At 44.7% G+C, this 22,383-nt stretch overlaps 1 protein-coding gene and 1 long non-coding RNA gene across 2 annotated transcripts in view; one reads left to right on the forward strand and one right to left on the reverse strand.

Moving 5' to 3' along the window:
• The window catches only part of LOC139023062 (uncharacterized), an 870,035-nt gene that overhangs the window by 831,517 nt on the left and 16,135 nt on the right, over window positions 1-22,383 (reverse strand). The gene's annotated exons all lie outside the window — the stretch shown is intronic.
• Window positions 1-22,383, forward strand: part of LOC111953103 (SH3 and multiple ankyrin repeat domains protein 3-like) — an 87,715-nt gene that overhangs the window by 40,412 nt on the left and 24,920 nt on the right. Inside the window, exons 3-4 of the mRNA XM_070435237.1 lie at window positions 12,271-12,346; window positions 17,164-17,246. Of these exons, the coding sequence (XP_070291338.1) occupies window positions 12,271-12,346; window positions 17,164-17,246 (159 nt within the window). The remainder of the gene's footprint in view (window positions 1-12,270; window positions 12,347-17,163; window positions 17,247-22,383) is intronic.

The raw sequence follows: 22,383 nt of genomic DNA on the forward strand, positions 1-22,383 counted from the left end.
ATGCTATAAAAACGTGTTTCACAATTCCACCTACATTATTTGATGTTTTAACAACTATAACGACTGAAAACATGACCGGGAAAATTGTGGTTAGAAAACGATTTGGGAACGAGGCAGTCCGATGGCCTTCACGCTTGAGCGCACGTTGAGAAAGGGGGTCTCTGTACATTTTTGTCATTTATAATGGCTGTGAACGTCCCATCGATTTCATTGAAAACGTGATGACGTACAGACACCCAGAGGAAGACGTAGCAGTGTCGGTTTCTTCATAGCATTCACTGTGGCCTTATAAACAGACCCCAGATCAGAGGTAAAAATTTCTGAAATCTGAACCCTGTCATGAAAAGTGCTGTAGAAATTGTTCTGTACCACTCAGAGACAAAATTTCAACTTCTATAGAACTAGAAGGTGTTTTCTATCCAATAATAACAATAATATGCATATTGTACGATCAAGAATTTAGCACGAGGCAGTTTAATTTGGAGACACAAATATGCTAATGCAGAACAGCACCCCCTATAGTTGCAAGAAGTTAATCAGTCCAGGTTAGCACGCCTCTAACAGAAACGGCCTGTTGGAGGAAATTATGATATGATGAGAGACAGTGCAAAGAGAGGACAAGAAGAAGAAGTAAGATACAGACAGTGTCTCATGGAGGCAATATGCTAATTCTAAAACCACCAAACACACATGCATGCACGCACACACACACACACTCACTTTCTCTCTCTCTCCCTCTCTCTCTGAACAGTGTTACCTGAAAGCCAGCAGCGTCAGCAGAGATATTAGCATAGTCAACTAATCCATTTATTAGAGAGAGAGAGGGAGAAGGGAGAGAGGAAGAGGAGAGAGGAGGAGATGAGAGGAGAGAGAGAGAAGAGAGAGGAGAAGGAAGAGGAGAGAGGGAGAGAGAGAGAGGAGAGAGGAGAGAGGAGAGAGGAGAGAAGAGAGGCGAGAGGAGGGGAAGGAGGGACCACTAGCAGGAGGACATGTCTTTAGCATTAGTGTTTTAGCTGAGTCAGTATTATTGACTGGTAATTCAGTTGAGGTCACCCTCCCTTTAGCCTTCAGACACCTGAAGGGATTGGCTTGTTTCCTATATGGGTGTGTGTGCCTGTGTGTGAGCATGTACACAGGTTTGTGTGTGTGTGGTGTGGTGTGTGTGTTGTGTGTGTGTGTGTGTGTGTGTGTGTGTGTGTGTGGTGTGTGTGTGTGTGTGTGTGTGTCGTGTGTGTTGTGTGTGTGTGCTGTGTGTGTGTGTGTGTTGTGGTGTGTGTGTGTGTCAGCTGAGTGATGGCCACTGTCTCTGTATTCCATCAGAAATCAGTCAAGTGTGCAGAGCCAAGACATACAGTATTTACACACAAACAAGCACACACACAGAGGAGAGAGAGAGAGAAGCAGATCCATAGAATATCAGATAGATGGTTGTGCTATATGGACAATGAATCAAAGCTCTATCAGGCCCCAATGTGGAGCAAAGACAAATCACTTTTGACAAGGAGCACATAGGGTGACACACACACACACACACACACCACACACACACACACACACACACACACACACACACACCACACACACACACACACACACACAACACACACACACACACACAAACAACACACACACACACACACACACACCACACCACACACACATCACACACTGGGTGACTAAACTGGATGACAAAAGCCAATTCCAATTCCTACTGTCATGGTTCCACACACTACAGACGACACAACTCATGCTGTCTGAATATATGTGTTGTGTGTGTGTTGCGCGCACCTGTAAACCCACTGAGATTGCCTACATTGTGTTTGGCACATCTGCCAAGTTGACACACATGGCACACCACACACACAAACACACCACACAGGTTTGTCCTCTAACAGCAGAGCAGGTTAAGTGGCTGAGATAGGCCTCGCACAGGGGCATGACTAATCATACTCTCCCCCCAGCCCCAGTACAACCCTTGTATGTGTGTGTGTGCGTGCATGTGCTGTGTGCAGCGTGTGCTATGTTTACAGTGACTTAATGGCTATTGGGCTACTGAATGTGGTAGATGTACATGTTGTACAGTAGTTGTTGTCTGAATCTGACTGAATTATTCAAGGCCTCCTCAGAGAGAACCAAGGTATTTTTAGGCGTTGCCTTAGACACACACAACAGACAGCACACCCACACACACACACACACACACACACCAACACACAACACACACACACACACACACACACACACACAACACACAACACAACCACACACACACACACCACACACACACACACACACACACACACACACACACACACACACTCAGCACTGAGAGCTTGACGACTTGAGGAGAGAGAAAGGGAGAGGTATATGTGAGGGAGCAATACAGAGAGGGAAATAGCTGGCCACATGACTAGAGAGAGAAGAAAAGAAGGACAGACACCTAAAAGATAGGAGAGATGGACTCAGATACACATTGAGAAAATAGAGACAGGTATTCATAAGGAATCCAAGTGGAATTGCTTCTGTATCATTTTCCTTGACAGCATCCATGAAACGCTTTTGGGACAACAGGAATGTGGATTTGAAGAAGTGACAGCTGGATGTGACCTGCCCTCCGGCAGCATCAGGGGGTGTTAGGGACATTGGTCCAGGGCTCTGTAGTTAGAGCAGAATACATGGCACTGTCTAACAGTTGATGTGCATTACTGTAGCATTACCATTCCACCTAGTTGACCGGATTGTTTACGACTATAGTACATCAAATGTGATTGGCTAGAGGTATAGTTGAGTGGATGCGATTGGTTAGAGCTCTAGTGAAGTGGAATGCGATTGGTTAGAGCTCTAGTGAAGTGGATACGATTGGTTAGAGCTCTAGTGAAGTGGAATGCGATTGGTTAGAGCTCTAGTGATTTGGATGCGATTGGTTAGAGCTCTAGTGAAGTAGATGTAGCTATAGATTCATTTGGTTAGAGTACTGGGCCATATACAGTATGTAGATAGATTGGGCTGACCGTTTATGATGTACTATTGCTTTGGTTGGTGGACAGTGGGAGGAGCTAGCAGGGCAGAGGGAACAGTGGTGATAGGAGTACAGGAGTTAGTGATGGACGGCAGGGAGCAGTGTGGGTAGTAGAGTGTAGAGTCATGGATAGGCAGTAGGAGCAGGGGGATGGATTGTTGCCCTGTATTAGTGTCAGACCTGCCAGTTCTCTGCAGTAGAATAGATGGGATAGTAGCCTTGGTCAAGGCGGAACAGCCCTACTCTATGCGTCATGGCCGTTATCAGGGTAAGTGGGATATGTACAGCTCTTAACCAGACCAGCGTCAAATATTTACATGAAATACTTCCAAATACCTCCGGTGTGCTTGAATTAGCTAGCTTGACCATACAGGGTGGGTGGAGTTTTCATTTTTGGGACTGCAAGATCTATAAAAKTAAACTACAGGCCTACTGTAAATAATAGGTTCAATGTTGCCCTATCCTCCTTTACCTATGGTAGTAGTAATGAACTGTGTTGGATTTTAACTGATGTTATTAGAACTATCTCTCCCAGTTGTGTTATATTAAGAAACCTTACTGTACTGGTACTATCTTTGTCAGCCTGAGTCTCTGCATTGATCAGAGCACCTCATCACCCTGGCTGTTGAAATATAAAAAGGCTTKCTGGGTTTAGACTGACTGACCGACTGACTGAACTCTCTCTACTTTTTCTCAAATGCTCTCTCTCTCGCTCTCACTCGCTCTCTCTGTGAAATGACAGTCAGTCTTGGTGTAGAGTCAAATGATCTGACTACCTTGACTGTCTGAATGCAGACTTATTTTTCACTCTGTTTTCAGCTGTGAAATAACTGTCATCTCACAGTGTTCAACCCTCCTCCATCTCTCCCATAACTTCTATCTCACTCTATCGATCTCCTGCACTTTATTTTCCATTTCTTCATCTGTTATTTACACTGAACAAAAATATAAATTCAACATGTAAAGTGTTGGTCACATGTTTCATGAGCTGAAATAAAAGATCCCAGAAATGTTTCATATGCACAATAATCATAGGTGCACCTTGTCCTGGGGACAGAAAAAAGCCACTCTAAAATGTGCAATTTTGTCACACAACACAATGACACAGATGTCTCAAGAATGTTGACTGTAGGAATGTCCACCAGAGCTGTTCCCAGATAAATTAAAGGTAATTTCTCTACCATAAGCCGCCACAGTCGTTTTGGAGATTTTTTGTTCATTGTAATTTTTTTATTTGTTCTTCCCGTTCTCTCCCTTTCCCTCTCTTTGCATATCTCCCTCCTCCTATTCTCTCCTCCTGAACTCCTGAACTTACTAACCACACTTTTCCAAGTTTTTACTTTTCACACAATAATTTGCAGTGACGGATAGAAAAACACCTGGGGTTCACATGGTCTATCTGTTGTCATAGTAACTGTAAAAAGGCTAAAACTGTACATGTTTAAAATAATACAGATCCTGCTTTTGTTCTTTCCTTTTGTACATTCTCTTTGTACTTTATCTTTTGTCCCGTGTCCCTTCCCTTACCCCTCCCCTCTCTGACCGTCTCTAACTTTATCCTATTACAACCTAAATTATTCTGATTCTAAAGTCAATTCTAAAGACTAAAGGTACAGAGTGTGTTTCTTTCTGTAAGGATAAGCGCGCTCTCTTTTCTCTCTCTTTTTTCTCTCGCTCTCCTCTGTAAGGAAATGGGTCAGTCTTAAGTGAGGCCACTGTGTCTAAAACACATTAAAGACAGGAGCATGTGAGACAAAAAGAAAGCCAGAAAATTAAGGGTGATTGTGTCATGTTCTCATTACAGTGTGTCTCTTTGGAGGCTGTCTGTAGCAGATAGAGAGGAAACGAGAGGAGAGGTTTGGGTTCATACTGATCTATGATCCGCGTGTACATGACCATATCTATTCTGCTTATAAATACTGAGTGTATCATCCCCTTTGGTAAGGGATCCTACTGAGTGTATCATCCCCTTTGGTAAGGGATCCTACTGAGTGTATCATCCCCTTTGGTAGGGATCTTACTGAGGTAACTATCCCAACTTCTTAGGGGACCTACAGTAGTGGGTGGGGTAGGGTGGATTGATCTGGGCCTGGGGTAAGCCGGTGTCGGGTGGTGTTGGCGATGTCCTCGAACTGTGTTGTGTGTGTGTGTGTGTGGTGTTGTGTGGTGTGTGTGTGTCTGTTGTGTGTGCTGTGTGTGTGTGTTGTGTGTGTGTTGTGTGGTGTGTGTGTGGTGTGTGTGTGTGTTGTGTGTGTGTGTGTGTTGTGTGTGTGTGTGTGTGTGGTGTGTGTGGTGTGTTGTGTGTGTTGTGTTGTGTGTGTGTGTGTTGTGTGTGTTGTGTGTGCTGTGTGTGCTGTGTGAGGTCAGGTGGTGCCAGAGGCGAGTGTGTTCAAGCAGGTGCAGTTTAGCTGGCTTGTTGTGTGAGCTGGAGGTCAGCAAGGTGATTCAGCCAGCTGGCCATGTTACTGGCTTACAACTGGAGAGTGAGGAAGCAGAAAATATCTGGCTAACAGAGAAACACAGAAACTGAGATGTAAAGAGGTGTGGAGGGTGGGTGTGTGAGGGGTACACGTCGTTGTGTGTTAATGGAGGTGAAGCGGCTTGCGCCCTTCAAACAAGGACAGAACAGCTTTTGCATCCTGCCTAGAGAGAGCAGAGCTACGTGGGTCCAACACACACACACACACACACACACACACACACACACACACACACACACACACACACACACACACACACCACACACACACACACACCACACACCACACACACATTCCACAGTACGTGTTATTTAGAATACAGTTCAAGTTGAGGAGCTCATTTGAATTTCCTGTCTTTTGCAGTTATTGGCTTAGCTTTCACAGAAAACTGAATTTTAATAATGTGTGTATGTATTATGTTGTCTGTTTCTGCTTGCCAGCAACAGATGCACAATCTTAAGTCTGAACAGAACCACCTTCCATCCAAATCCCTCTTGACGCAATCTCTTTGTAAAGCCACTTCTTAATGAACCCAGATGACCTGTATTTATACCCACCTTTGCTGTCAGTGTGCCAATCTCTCTGAACAATGCCATGGCTCAAGCTAATCTGTTTTAGCGAATGCCAGGAGAACGCTACCTGCCCCAATGCATAGTGCAAACTGTAAAGTTTAGTGGAGGAACAATAACGGTCTGGGGCTGTTTTTCATGCTTTGGGCTAGGCCCCTTAGTTACAGTGAAGGGAAATATTAACGTTACAGCATACAATGACATTCTAGATGATTCTGTGCATCCAAATTTGTGGCAACAGTTTGGGAAAGGCCCTTTCCTGTTTCAGCATGATAATGCCCATGTGCATAAAGCGAGGTCCATACAGAAATTGTTTCTCGAGATCTGTGTGGAAGAACTTCACTGGCCTGCACAAAGCCCTGAACTCAACCCCATCGAACACCTATGGGATTAATTGAAACGCTGACTGTGAGACAGGCCTAATTGCTAAAAATCAGTGCCCGACCTCACTAATGCTCTTGGCTGAATGGAAGCATGTTCCAACATCTAGTGGAAAGCCTTCCCAGAAGAGTGGAGGCTGTTATAGCAGCAAATGGGGGACCAACTTCATATTATAGTCCTACTAAGCGCAAACCAGATGGGATGTTGTATCGCTAAAAATGCTATGGTAGCCATGGTGGTTAAGTGTACCTTGAATGCTAAGTAAATCACAGATAGTGTCACCAGCAAAGCACCCCCACACCATCACACCTCCTCCTCCATACTTCATGGTGGGAACTACACATTCGGAGATCATCCGTTCACCTACCGTTCACCTCACAAAGACACTGCGGTCAAATTTGGACTCATCAGACCAAAGGACAAATTTCCACTGGCCTAATGTCCATTGCTTGGGTTTCTTGGCCCAAGCAAGTGTCTTCTTATTGGTATCCTTTAGTAGTGGTTTCCTTGCAGCAATTTGACTATGAAGGCCTGATTCATGCAGTCTCCTCTGAACAGTTGATGTTGAGATTTGTATTTTACTTGAACGCTGTGAAGCATTTATTTGGGCTGCAATTTCTGAGGCTGGTAACTCTAATGAACTTATCCTCTGCAGCAAAGGTAACTCTGGTTCTTCCTTTCCTGTGGCGGTCCTCATGAAAGCTAGTTTCATCATAGCTCTTGATGGTTTTTGCAACAGCACTTGAAGAAACTTTCAAAGTTTTTGAAATGTTCCATATTGACTGACCTTCATGTCTTAAAGTAATGATGAACTCTCCTTTCTCTTTGCTTATTTGAGCTGTTCTTGCTATAATATGAACTTGGTCTTTTATCAAATAGGGCTATCTTCTGTATACCACCCCTACCTTGTCACAACACAACTGAATGGCTCAAATGCATTAAGAAGGAAAGAAATTCCACAAATTAACAAGACACACCTGTTAATTGAAATGCATTCCAGGTGACTACCTCATGACGCTGGTTGAGAGAATGCCAAGAGTGTGCAAAGCCGTCATCAAGGCAAAAGGTGGCTGCTTTGAAGAATGTGAAATATATTTTGATTTGTTTAACAATTTTTTTGTTACTACATGAGTCTTCATCTGTATTTGTACCAGTCCAAAGTTTTGCACACACCTACTCATTCCATATGTGTTATTTCGTTGTTTTGATGTCTTCACTATTATCCTACAATGTAGAAAATAGTAAAAATAAAGAAAAACCCTTGAATGAGTAGGTGTGTGCAAAACTTTTGACTGGTACTGTATAAATGAAGACTCTTTAGTGCCAACATTAACGGGTTAAATACATGTAAAAAATATATATATTATAACTAAATATTTCCTTATCTTTCATATATCTCTCATATATAGGACAGACAAGCTTCCTTTAGAATTTTTKGGGGGGGATTATTTGCTGTTCCATGTAGTGAATCTGTTATTAAAATTCTTGAATGTTTAAACCCCTCGGCTTAGACAGGGCTTAGACTCTTATGGGTTAAGGAACATATCACCTCCACCTTACCCAACAACGTAGACACACTACAATTTGGATACCACGCCAATAGATCCACGGATTACACAATCACACTGCCCTATCCCATCAGAACAAGAGGAATACCTATGTAAGAATGCTGTTCATTGACTACAGCTCAGCCTTCAACACCATAGTGCCCTCCAAGCTCATCACTAAGCCCTGGATCTGAACCCCTCCCTGGGTCCTGGACTTCCTGACGGGCCGACCCCAGGTGGTGAATGTAGGCAACACCTCTGCTACGCTGATCCTCAACACAGGGGTCCCACAAGGGTGCGTGCTCAGCCCCCTCATGTACTCCCTGTTCAACCATGACTGTGTGGCTAYGCACGCCTCCAACTCAATCATCAAGTTTGCAGATGACACAACAGTAGTAGGCCTGATTACCAACAATGACGAGACAGCCTACAGGAGGGAGGTAAGGGTCCTGGCGGAATGGTGTCAGGAAAATAATCTCTCCCTCATCGTCAACAAAACTAAGGAGCTGATCGTGGACTTCTGGAGACTGCAGAGACAGCATGCCCCCATCCACATCGAAGAGGGTGCAGTGGAGAGGGTGAAAAGCTTCAAGTTCCAAAGCGTGCATATCACTGACATCCTGAAATAGTCCATCCACACTGATAGTGTGGTAAAGAAGACTCAGGAGGCTAAAGAAATTCAGCTTGGCCCCTAAGACCCTCACAAACTTCCGTACTTTAATATTTATATTTTTGACTACTTTTATTCCACTACATTCCTAAAGAAAATTTGTGCTTTTTACTACCATACATTTTCCCTGACACCCAAAAGTACTAGTTACGTTTAGAATGCTCAGGCAGGACAGCAATGTGGTACAATTCACACACCTATCAATATAACGAGTTGTCCTCCCTTCTGCCTCTGATCTGGCAGAATCAATAAACACAAATATTGCATTTGTAAATGATGTCGGAGTGTTGGAGTATGGCTCTGTCTGTCCTTAATATAAGGAATTAGATGTATAGCATTTACTTTTACATGAGACTTTTTACTAAGATAGTATTTTACTGGGTGACTTTCACTTGAGTCATTTTCTATTCAGGTATCTTTACATTTACTCAAGTATGACAATTGAGTACTTTTTCCACCACTGCTGCCGTCCAGTACCCAGCCCTGTATAATAAGTTCTGACTCATCTTTGACCTTCTCCCCCACCCTCAACCACTACAACCTAACTTCTCCCGTTAACCCACATCACACTGTCACTGTATGACCTTAGGGCAGAGGGTGGAAGGTTCTAGTAGACGCCTGTCTCCCCTATCGACTGTCTGTCTGTTAGTATAGGCATCTCATCCTATCCCTGCTCAGCCTAGTCCTCTGCTTCTTAACTCCTGTGTGTTACAGCCAATCAAGTTCCAGCAGCTTCTCTGACTGACTGGCTGACTGTCTGAGTGGTTACAGAGGGGGATAGAGAGTGGGAGTGGAGAGAGGGGGATAGAGAGTGGGAGTGGAGAGAGGGGGAGTAGAGGATGGGGTGGTGAGAGAGGATGGGATAGAGAGTGGTGAGTGGAGGGAGAGGGATATATGAGGAGAGTGGAGGAGAGGGGTGATAGGACTTGAGGTGGGAGTGGGAGGGAGGTAGGGGGGGTAGAGAGTGGTGAGTGAGAGAGTGCGAGTAAGAGAATGTCGAGTTTGAGAAGAATTGAGAGATTTATTTAAGAGAGTTGCGTTAGTAGCAATTCCCGATCAAGACGCCGTAGTATCGGAGAGTCCAGTGGAGATGCTTGGTGGTCTGAGGATCTGAGCTCACGGGTGATGAAGAGATAGGCGGCCAGCTTTTGGGGTCGCGAACAAGAGCAAACGATCCGTCGTCACCTATAACATAGAGCATAGATTAGATGCGTGACAGTGCAGCAGGACGAGAGACCTATAGACGACCGTGTCGAAGTGCGATGAAGGGCACGGAAATAGAGATATATGGGAGCCTGGAGCACAAGAGCTAGCACAACCAAGCATGCATTTGGAGAGCTAGACGACAGACGACGCTGAGAACACGACGCGAGAGATCTAAGCAAGCGTGCGACGATGGTACGACTGCAGCGAATAAGGAGCATAGCGAAAATAGGAAGAACACAAGAGAATGAGAGACGTGTGGGCCCATGAATACCTAGAGCATGCCAATTACCTAAGTATCTACCCACGATGAACCCCAGACACTATTGCGTCCGGGGAAAGCTCCAAGAATCAGATAGAACCGGACGTGGCACAACCACATCACACACACGAGGCGACACCGATAGAAAAGCTGCGCGACACTCACGCGCCATCCGCAACCAAAAGTCGAGGCGGCCCTTGCTCACCGACGGAAATGGACCAGAGCTGGGAAGATCTCCAATGTACAGATTTGTCACAATCCACAAGCCGGCACAACTGATCGACAGAAAGTAGGGAGTGCGCGAAGAAACCCTAAGAATTGACGGGGCGCAACCACAACAGAAGAAGGTAACCTCCAAGTCACACCTAAAACCAGCTACCCCAGAGACGAAAGTGCGTTAAGAGCTCACAGAACGGCGCACGACCCTCAGTCGATCAGTGCTACATAAAGCCCTGAGAGCAACTGGCCCGCTATATAAGCCACTACTCCACCAGAGGAGGGATAGAAAGTGGGAGCCTGCAAGACCACCACTGCGCTAGGACAATCGACCCACAGAGGAAGGCAGAATAATAGTCAAAGTGGGCAGATGGAGACGAGGTGAACCACATAGAACAACGCATCGCGACAGTCATCATAGGCGAATAGAAACGTCGGAGCGATAGAGAGAGGTAGGAATAATATGAGCTCGCGTGAGCTTACTAGAGGGATGTACCAGTTGTACTGCTGGAGAGAGACAACATCGGCAACACTCCCCTCTTCTCTTATCAAACCTAGCAACCCCCCATCTCCCGCCTGCTCACCGACGTTGTTTTATTGCCGAATAAAAGCTACAGATACTTACCGGGGACGCCAACTTATGGCACCGCAACACGACAAACGGATGCCAACAGCTGAGAACATGACAAAGTGTGAACACACTAAACCAAAAGGATCGGCAAGACAACATCAAAGTAACCACCTACCGACCACAGGTCAGACACTCGCTCCTCCTAGACGTGGCACAGAGCCAACAGTTTCACTCTCACTTTCTCGGGCCAGGCGTCTATCCCCGTGGCCCCATTAGTGCCTAGCAAGGGGGAGTGTCTCTGACTGCACCACTGAGCGGCGCGGACAGCGTGGATATGAACAGTGGGCATGAGATGCACCGCCTCTGCACTCCACTCCCAACTTTCTACCCCGCCTCTTCTCCACTTCCACCTTATCTATTCCCCCTCTCTCCCAGCTCCCAACTTTCAGTGTGGAATGACCGGCACGATCTCTCACTGGCCAGATAATAGAGTTCTTGCAGTACGCTGGTGAGAGAGGGTGATACGAGAGCTCGGCCTCTTCTCACTCTTCGAGCCGCTAGAGTCAGTGGGCGTGTATAGGCCGAGGGATAGACAGATGGCGAGTGGAACGAGAGATAAGAGTGAAGGAGGGAGGAGGATGGGGGATAGAGAGTGGGGTGGGAGATAGAGGAGATGAGAGTTGGTGGAGAAGGGGGATAGAGAGAGGGGATAGGAGGAGAAAGATTGATGCAGAGTGAAGGAGAGAAGGTTTGAAAGGGGGATAGAGAATGATGGAGGGGTGTAGACTGGAATCAGGAAGAGAATGACAAGATGGGTAATGGGGATATGGGTGGATAAAGGGTCAAGAGGGGGATAGAGAGAAGTGATTGAGAGGAGTGGAGGTGATGGAGCTTGGAGTGAAGACGAGAGGGTTTGTTTGCCACAAAGCTGGCAGCTGTCACTGACTCAGACAGACCAGACTGACAGACAGGGTGGAGGGAATGTCAAGAAACTAAATGTTAATTAACTCATAAGATAGTCTGACACAACACACACACACACCACACCACACACACACACACACACACACAACACAACACACACACACACACACACACACACACACACCACACACACACACACACACACCACACACAACACACACACACACACACACACACACAGCACACACAATTACGAACTCTAGTGGCCCTGACAGGGTCTCCAGTCAGCAGATTGTCCTTTCAGCGGGGTAGCAGTATGTGTGTGTGTGGCGGGGGGGAGGTGGTTATTATAAATGCACTCAAGCAGTGACAGGGCCCAAGCGAGACCACACACACACACACTGACAGTGTATTGCTTTGTTTTACAGAGACAAGAGAGGACCGCACTAAGAGACTGTTCAGACACTACACTGTGGGATCCTATGATAACCTCTCCTCATACAGGTAAGACACATACATGCACAGACACAAAAACAAACACACACACACACCCACTATGTGATGTGATGCTGCTGTCATCTAGTGGTGAGACAGTGTCAGTGCATTCTGCCTGCATGAGTCCCACTCTCAACCCAGGCCTCATATAAAACTTGGATTATTGAAACATTCCCTTTGTGTATGCGTGTGTGGGTGAGTGTCTCTCTCTCCCTCTCGTCCTTTGTCCCCCTCTCTCTGAATTGTACTGCCTGTGACATCAATCAGTAATAAAGGAGAGTGTGAGTGCTCACTCTCAGGTAAATCAGATGTGCAGGCTGGGAGAGAGGACAGGAGAACACTATCTGCTATAGGACTGTGTTCTGATGTAAATTCACTCTGAATGTCAGAGTCAGCTTGTCGGGAGAGAGGTGCTTGGTATCAGAGTGTTGTTTCCCCTCAGCTTTCCAGAGAGGAGGGGGAGACAGATGAAAAGAGAGAGTGCCTACGAGAGAAAGAGAGAGAGAGCAGTTTTTCACCAGCTAGTTAAGGATCATATCACCTCCACCTTACCCGACACCCTGCCTAGACCCACTACAATTAGCAGACCGCCCCAACATGACTCACTACGTACAATGGGTACAGAGTGAATCATGAAGAGTGTGTGAGAGCTAAAGCAGCAGAGGTGGCTCTGAATAGGATAGAATGTCAAAGCTCTTGAATGGAAGTCTTTAGCATGCCACTGTGAATGGCTACTTTGAAGGTTTATGGAACATTATTATACGTCAGACTGTAATTACATTATGGAACATGATTGTGCTACATTGGATGCTAATCTGAATATGAATGTATGGAATATTTTGTTTAAATATCTGAGTAGTACTGTATCTAAACAGGAGTTCATTGAATAGAATTGTGAATGCAACATTAGCGAGATTCAGAGCGTGATTGGTTGAACGGAAACAAAGCTATTCTGTAGCTATGGAGGGGAAAAGTTTAGAGCTGGTTGGATATACAGGATGTAGGCTAAGAGGAGGGGGAGGAGAGAAAGATGATGAACTGTATTTGTAAACCCCATATATATATATACAGTGGGGAGAACAAGTATTTGATACACTGCCGATTTTGCAGGTTTTCCTACTTACAAAGCATGTAGAGGTCTGTAATTTTTTATCATAGGTACACTTCAACTTGTGAGAGACGGAATCTACAAATCAAATCAAATGTTATTTATATAGCCCTTCGTACATCAGCTGATATTCAAAGTGCTGTACAGAAACCCAGCCTAAAACCCAAACAGCAAGCAATGCAGGTGTAGAAGCACGGTGGCTAGGGAAAAACTTAGAAAGGCCAAAACCGGAAGAAACCTAGAGAGGAACCAGGCTATGAGGGGTGGCCAGTCCTCTTCTGGCTGTGCCGGGTGGAGATTATAACAGAACATGGCCAAGATGTTCAAATGTTCATAAATGACCAGCATGGTCAAATAAAATAATCACAGTAGTTAACGAGGTGCAGCAAGTCACGCACTCAGGAGTAAATGTCAGTTGGCTTTTTTAGCACGTCCGGTGACAGGTCAGGGTTCCATAGCGAGCAGAACAGTTGAAACTGGAGCAGCAGTAAGGCCAGGTGGACTGGGACAGCAAGGAGTCATCATGCCAGGTAGTCCTGACGCATGGTCCTAGGGCTCAGGTCCTCCGAGAGAGAGAAAGAAAGAGAGAGAGGAGGAGAGAATTAGAGAGAGCATACTTAAATCACAACAGGACACTGGATAAGACAGGAGAGTCCTCCAGATATAACAAACTGACCCTAGCCCCCCGACACATTAACTACTGCAGCATAAATACTGGAGGCTGAGACAGGAGGGGTCAGGAGACACTGTGGCCCCATCCAATGATACCCCGGACAGGGCCAAACAGGAAGGATATAACACCCACTTTGCCAAAGGTACAGCCCCCACACCACTAGAGGGAAATCTTCAACCACCAACTTACCATCCTGAGACAAGGCCGAGTATAGCCACAAAGATCTCCGCCACGGCACAAACCAAGGGGGGCCAATCCAGACAGGAAGATCACGTCCGTGACTCAATCCACTCAAGTGACGCACCCCTCTAGGGATGGCATGAAAGAGCACCAGTAGCCAGTGACTCAGCCCCTGTAATGGGTTAGAGGCAGAGAATCCCAGTGGAGAGAGGGAACCGGCCAGGCAGAGACAGCAAGGGCGGTTCGTTGCTCCAGAGCCTTTCCGTTCACCTTCACACTCCTGGGCCAGACTACACTCAATCATATGACCTCCTGAAGAGATGAGTCTTCAGTAAAGACTTAAAGGTTGAGACCGAGTCTGCGTCTCTCACATGGGTAGGCAGACCATTCCATTTAAATTGAGATCTATAGGAGAAAGCCCTGCCTCCAGTTGTTTGCTTAGAAATTCTAGGGACAATTAGGGGCCTGCGTCTTGTGACCGTAGCGTACGTGTAGGTATGTACGGCAGGACCAACTCGGAAAGATAGGTAGATAGGTAACAAAAATCCAGAAAATCACATTGTATGATTTTGAAGTAATTCATTTGCATTTTATTGCATGACATAAGTATCTGATACATCAGAAAAGCAGAACTTAATATTTGTTACAGAAACCTTTGTTTGCAATTACAGAGATCATACGTTTCCTGTAGTTCTTGACCAGGTTTGCACACACTGCAGCAGGGATTTTGGCCCACTCCTCCATACAGACCTTCTCCAGATCCTTCAGGTTTCGGGGCTGTCGCTGGGCAATACGGACTTTCAGCTCCTCCCAAAGATTTTCCATTGGGTTCAGGTCTGGAGACTGGCTAGGCCACTCCAGGACCTTGAGATGCTTCTTACGGAGCCACTCCTTAGTTGCCCTGGCTGTGTGTTTCGGGTCGTTGTCATGCTGGAAGACCCAGCCACGACCCATCTTCAATGCTCTTACTGGGGAAGGAGGTTGTTGGCCAAGATCTCGCGATACATGGCCCCATCCATCCTCCCTCAATACGGTGCAGTCGCCCTGTCCCCTTTGCAGAAAAGCATCCCCAAAGAATGATATTTCCACCTCATGCTTCACGGTTGGGAGGGTGTTCTTGGGGTTGTACTCATCCTTCTTCTTCCTCCAAACACTGCGAGTGCATTTTAGACCAAAAACCTCTATTTTTGTCTCATCAGACCGCATGACCTTCTCCATTCCTTCTCTGGATCATCCAGATGGTCATTGGCAAACTTCAGACGGGCCTGGACATGCGCTGGCTTGAGCAGGGGGACCTTGCGTGCGCTGCAGGATTTTAATCCATGACGGCGTAGTGTGTTACTAATGGTTTTCTTTGAGACTGTGGCCCAGCTCTCTTCAGGTCATTGACCAGGTCCTGCCGGGTAGTTCTGGGCTGATCCCTCACCTTCCTCATGATCATTGATGCCCCCGAGGTGAGATCTTGCATGGAGTCCCAGACCGAGGCTGATTGACCGTCATTTTGAACTTCTTCCATTTTCTAATAATTGCGCAACAGTTGTTGCTCTCACCAAGCTGCTTGCCTATTGTCCTGTAGCCCATCCCAGCCTTGTGCAGGTCTTCAATTTTAGCCCTGATGTCCTTACACCTCTCTGGTCTTGGCCATTGTGGAGAGGTTGGAGTCTGTTTGATTGAGTGTGTGGAACAGGTGTCTTTTATAGCAGGTAACGAGTTCAAACAGGTGCAGTTAATACAGGTAATGAGTGGAGAACAGGAGGGCTTATTAAAGAAAAACTAATAGGTCTGGAATTCTTACTGGTTGGTAGGTGATCAAATACTTATGTCATGCAATAAAATGCAAATTAATTACTTAAAAATCATACATTGTGATTTTCTGGATTACAGACCTCTACATGCTTTGTAAGTAGGAAAACCTGCAAAATCGGCAGTGTATCAAATACTTGTTCTCCCCACTGTATATATACACACACACATATACACACACACAATACAGTACCAGTCAAAAGTATGGACACACCTGCTCATTCAAGTGTTTTTATTTATTTTTTACTATGTTCTACATTGTATAATAATAGTGAAGATATCAAAACTATGAAATAACAAATATGGAATCATGTAGTAACCAAAAAAGTGTTAAATCAAAAAATATTTTAGATTCTTCAAAGTAGCCTCCCTTTACCTTGATGACAGCTTTGCACACTGTATATTAAGCAAGTCCTCTAGTTAAATTGTATCTCTGAAACCTCTGCTCCCTGACACAGGAGGGTTTTTCAGGGGTCTCCATGCCCCGTCAGCAGGGGCTCTGTCTACCCGGGGTAAGTGGCTGGGCAGTTGGCGTGGCTAACAGCTAACACACGACTGAACTCCAGGTCTCCCATGCCAGTGTGTCTAGTGTTCAATTCACTAACTGTATGGGCTGTCTGGTGTCAGCAGTGGGATCTGACGGTCAGTCAACAGAATATTGGTGTTGCTGAGATTGGGACATGATGGTGCTTTTACTGTGTGGTAACAGAGTGCTAGAATGTCACTGGGAATACATGATGTTGTGTTTGAACATTGAATTGTGTGGTGTGAATTGACACACACACACACACACACACACACACACGTGACAACACTCATTAGTAATGAGAATTTTATACATTTTACAAAAATAAACACAACATGCAACAATTTTTAAGATTTTACTGCGCCCTCGTCGCCACCCCCTCCTCCCCTATTTCTCGTTGTCCATCTCCATCTTCTCCCATCCTTTTCTCTACCATCCCTGGCTCTCTGCTCTCTCCTTCATTCCCTCCTGTCTCTTCTCTCAGTGAGTATGTTGCGGGACTCTTACCTGCTGTCCCTCTCCTCTCTGCTCTCCAGTGATTACATCATAGAGGAGAAGAATGCTATGCTGCAGAAGAAGGAAAACGAAGGATTCGGCTTCGTCCTACGGGGAGCCAAAGGTAGGGAACACATTCACGAGTTTGGCTTCTTGCCATCTGACAAACATGTCAGAAGGGGCAGTAGTTGATAGAGTTTGGTATAAGGGTTCTGGCATGGATGGTAGTCGGGGCACAACTGGGGGCTGATCCTGCCCCCTCCCCCATTCCAGCAGGGTCAGACCCCAGTTGTCAACTGTGTCTGCGTTGAGTCTTCTGGCAGGGCAAACCCCGGCCATAAGCCCACCATTGTGAAGGAAGCCTGGAGGGTGCAGTTGTTGGATAGGCAAGCTCCCAGTCGTAAACCAAAGTTGACCTGGCCCGCCATTGTGCAGCATGTCTAGTGGGTGACTTGCTGTGGCAGTTTAATAGCTTCTCAACTACTGCCTGTTTGTCAGCCAGAAGTACAAAGGCGTGAAGATGGATGCTGTTTAAATACTTTGAGGGTGGTTGATGAAGCAATTGGATTCAGGTAAGTGAGGCGGGCTTGTGGCTAATAAAGATTAGATGCAGGTGAGCAACTTGGCATGGTCACGGTTCAATGTCCATATGTGGAGTTCCTTGCCTATCGTCTGCTTTCCAATGCGGATGTCTGGGCCCACATATGGAGTACCTGCTCCAGGGGCTGCGTTCCAATATGAATGTCCGTGCCCATGTACGAAGTTCTTGCTCCATCCTCATTCCAATATGAAAGTCTGAGCCCATTTATGGAGTTCCTGCTCTAAGGCTGCATTCCAGTGCAGAAGAACTAGCCCATATATGGAAGTTCCTGTTGTGGATTAGGTATGTCCTCTGAAGCTTAAARCATTCCTCCAGAAACCGCGTTATAAACTGCACACACACACACATACCTTTGTTAGTGAATCAGGTGTTTTAGTTCTTGGCCACAAAACAGACACCCTTTTACTCTAWACCTCTACGATCAGCCTGGAGTGACAAACACACTTTTCACAAAACTCAACTTTATACCTTATTACTAAAGCAGGCTGTCCGAATCACCATCACAGCTGCGTCCAAAGCCCTGCTACTATCTTCTAGGGATGTAACATTCTCTGATTCCCATCAGTCCCCTGATCAAATGTTTAAGATATGAGTGGATGGGACCACGGGACCCCGAGCCGATCCAAATGTAGCACGCATCGGTCAGAAACCGATTAAACTGTTAGCATTTTACTTTCTTTTTACCTTCCGAAAATACATCTCATCTTTTGAGACAACTGATGCATGCTGAGCAACCCCAGGCAAAATCAGTAGCCTAGTTAAACTGCGCAGCTTTGCACACTAACCAAGGAGATGTCGGCCTATTCCTGATCTTGCACATCTGCATCCAACTTCAGCATTCAAATGCTTGTAAAATGGCTTGCACAATATTATGCTATATTAGTTGAGGGACAAMCAATGTAATTTGCAAGGTTATTGTTATCAAATGCGCTTCTGAAAATTGTGTTTTACCTGGAAAAAAGTAAGCATACTACCGGAGACACAACTCTCATCTGGCAATAGCCTAGCCCGCTAATCAGGGCTTAGCTCTACATTGGATTTTATTTTGATTGTTCAGGTTCACCATCAGCAATAGCTTTGGTACACAGCAAATTCTCCAGTGTTAAATTAACACTGAGAGTGTTACATTTAAACCCGGCCCAGTGTCTATACGTGTCCACACACTTTTCAGTGTTAAATTATCTGTGACTGTATTTGTTAGGGACAGAAACATTCATCCCTTTTTGCTTTCATCTATTTTCAGTTCTGTGTCCTTCACCAAGTGAGATCCCCAGTGAATATGTCATCATTAAAATGTAATTCTTCAACACAATAGGTATTTCATAAGGCCTTATTTTGAGTGCCTAGCTTTACCYAGTGATTCAGGAAACAAAGCTTTCTGAACTTTGAAGCTTTCCAGCCAATTGTGTTGAAAATAGGTTCATTACACTGAGCTTCATTATCTGTTCACAATGCACATTAGTGACATCTGCTGGTCAGCAATAAATAGTAACGTGATTAACGGAGAGGATTTTTTTCTCCACTGATTTTTATCAAAGCTTCATGGCCAGCAGTAAGTTGTTTGCTTTAATAGACTACAATCAGTTGGATTACCAGGTTTGCATCTTACATCATGCTTCCCTTTTTCACATTCAAGTTTGCTATCAAAAACAGAATATATGCCATTATTTAAGAAAGAAGCTTATACTATACTGATGAAAAATATAAATGCAACATGCACCAATTTCAAAGATTTTACTGAGTTACAGTTGATATAAGGAAATCAGTTAATTGAAATCAATTCATTAGGCCCAAATCTATGGATTTCACATGACTGGCAATATAGATATGCAACTGTTGGTCACAGATACCTTAAAAAAATATGTAGGGCCGTGGATCAGAAAACCAGTCAGTATCTGCTGTGACCACCATTTGCCTCATGCAGCAAGACATATCTCCTTCACATAGAGTTGATCAGGCTGTTGATTGTGGCCTGTGGAATGTTGTCCCACTCCTCTTCGATGGCTGTGTGAAGTTGTTGGATATTGGCAGGAACTGGAACACGCTGTCGTACACTTCAATCCAGAGCATCTCGAACTTGCTCAATGGGTGACATTTCTGGTGAGTGTGCCGACCATAGACAAACTGCAGGCCCTGTGACATGGGGTAGTGCATTATCATGCTGAAACAGTTGATGRCGGAAGATAAATGGCACAACAATGGGCCTCAGGATCTCGTCATGGTATCTCTGTTCATTCAAATTGCCTTCAATAAAATCCAATTGTGTTCATTGTCTGTAGCTTATGCCTGTTCATACCATAACCACACAGCCACCACGGGGCACTCTGTTCCTAATCTTGACATCAGCAAACCGCTCGCCCACATGATGCCATACATGTCGTCTGCGGTTGTGAGGCTGGTTGGACGTAATGCCAAATTCTCTAAAACGACAGCTAATGGTAGAGAAATTAACATTAAATTCTCTGGCAGCAATTCTGGTGGACATTCCTGCAGTCAGCATGCCAATTGCATGCTCACTCAAAACTTGAGATATCTGTGGCATTATATTGTGTGAAAAAATCCACATTTTAGAATGGCCTTTTATTGTCCCCAGCACAAGGTGCACCTGTGTAATGGAGAAGGAAAGGATAAATGCTCACTAAGAGGGATGTAAGCAAATATGTACCCAAAATTTGAAAGAAATAAGCTTTTTTTGCGTGTGGAACATTTCTGGGATCTTTTATTTCAGCTCATGAAACATGGGACCAACACTTTACATTATTGCATTTATAGTTTTGTTCAGTGTAAATAAAACAACTTATTTGAACAACAGTGCAGAAAGTGTGGTTTCACATTAAGAAAATGGTGTGCTTTCAACGGGATTCCACCTTATACCCTCACATCACTGAATGTTCCATATTTCCCTACTCTGCTTGCTAAACTATTGGTCAGGTGCAATTACATGTATAAAATCCTAATTATATTTATAAGCATGGTATCCAGTAGAGGTTGGTGTTTGAAAGCAGCTTAATCAAAGAAAGCACCGGAACCACAGCAAAATCAGTGAGATCTCGCATTTAGCAACACACGGTTTGAAAAAGCAAGTGATCAAGCTAAGCTTCTGACRTCACTGATGATGTACTTCTGTTAAAGTGATACACGCATCAGCACACTGCTTCAAAGTTAGCTGCTGTAAAACTTAACATCACTAGTTGTATCTTATTACAGTGGCCTGAAACTCACAGTTTACAGGAAACATCAGGCCTGCAAGTCACAATATACTGGCTTGCAAAGTGATGTGTAATTCCTATTGGAATCCAGCCAGAGTGGGAATATTCAACATTGTAAAAAAATTATTGTCACCAGCAACTTGCATTCAGACTGACTGTTGGGTTGGGTAGACTATGAAACTACATAAAGCATTTAAACCATTTCAATAACGGGTGCAATAAATAAATCCAAGTAACAAATTGGATTAGTTTAGAAAAGTGTATATTACTTATATTTGAGTAGCATAAGATTAATAAATGAATCAATGTTCATGAAAAAACATATAACATATAATATAATGAAACAAACAATTCTAAAAATCAACCTGCAATAGAGCATTCTGGGAAATGTGATAATGATGGGCATGGTTTGGGTTTAACACTGGTTGTTAACACCAACACAGGGGTTCTGTTCCACCAGTGATTACGGCGTTAATTTAACACCTGAATCAACACAGAAATGTTACATTGAAAAATCAACACTGGCCAACTTGCTGTGTGGTTATTTAAACATTCAGTGTATATGGTAGGGTAATGTTGATMATTTCACAGCGAAAACAGCAATCACTTTCATGTTCAAAACCATTTTTATATGGGGGTGAAATCCAAAGTTGTGCTAAACATTCATTGGCTATGTCATAGCTAATTTTTACAACACTTTTAATCTACAAAAATGACAAGTTAATTAGTGGGTTGTGGTGATTTCAGATCAAAAATTGGGGGACAAAAAGTACACATTCCTCCCCCTAATCTGATAGTAGGGCGGTAGATGTCCAGTCTCCCTCTGGTGCTTACATACAATATAGACATACTGTACACATTTACAAACACACACACACATAGAAGTCAGCTCAGATTCAGCTCAGAGGTCCAGCTCTTCAGCTCCTTCAGCAGCAGATTTTAATTTAGAATGGAAAATGAATGTGTTTATGCAACAAATGTTAGTGCATCACATCAAACCGAAACGCATTGATTCGTTCCTCTAATCAAACCAAATCACACCAAATCGTTTAATTCTAAAGCGTATTGTTCCTGTACATATCGGAGCCCAAGTATCTATATCGATACGTATTGGATTGTCTTGAAAGGGAAAGATACATGTCTTCAAATCATAGCCTGTCTGTGAGCCCCTCTGTAGGTGTTCTGAGTGTGGGTTGATGTGAGGAGTTCTATACCGCTATCACTGAGTCACACAGTATGACTAATTCTCTGAGTCAACGCGACTGTCTTTGGTCAACACCACATTGTCTCTCTCTCGCTTGCTCTCTCGCTCTCTCTAGCTCTCACTCTCTCTCTCTCTCTCTCTCTGTGTGTGTGTGTGTGTGTGTGTGTGTGTGTGTGTGTGTGTGTGTGTGTGTCTAGCCCCTGTGGTGGTGTAATCCTAGGAAGAGCTGTCAGTTGAATACCCCACC

The sequence above is a fragment of the Salvelinus sp. IW2-2015 genome, linkage group LG26 (assembly GCF_002910315.2).
Source record: "Salvelinus sp. IW2-2015 linkage group LG26, ASM291031v2, whole genome shotgun sequence".
Taxonomy (NCBI): Eukaryota; Metazoa; Chordata; class Actinopteri; order Salmoniformes; family Salmonidae; genus Salvelinus; species Salvelinus sp. IW2-2015.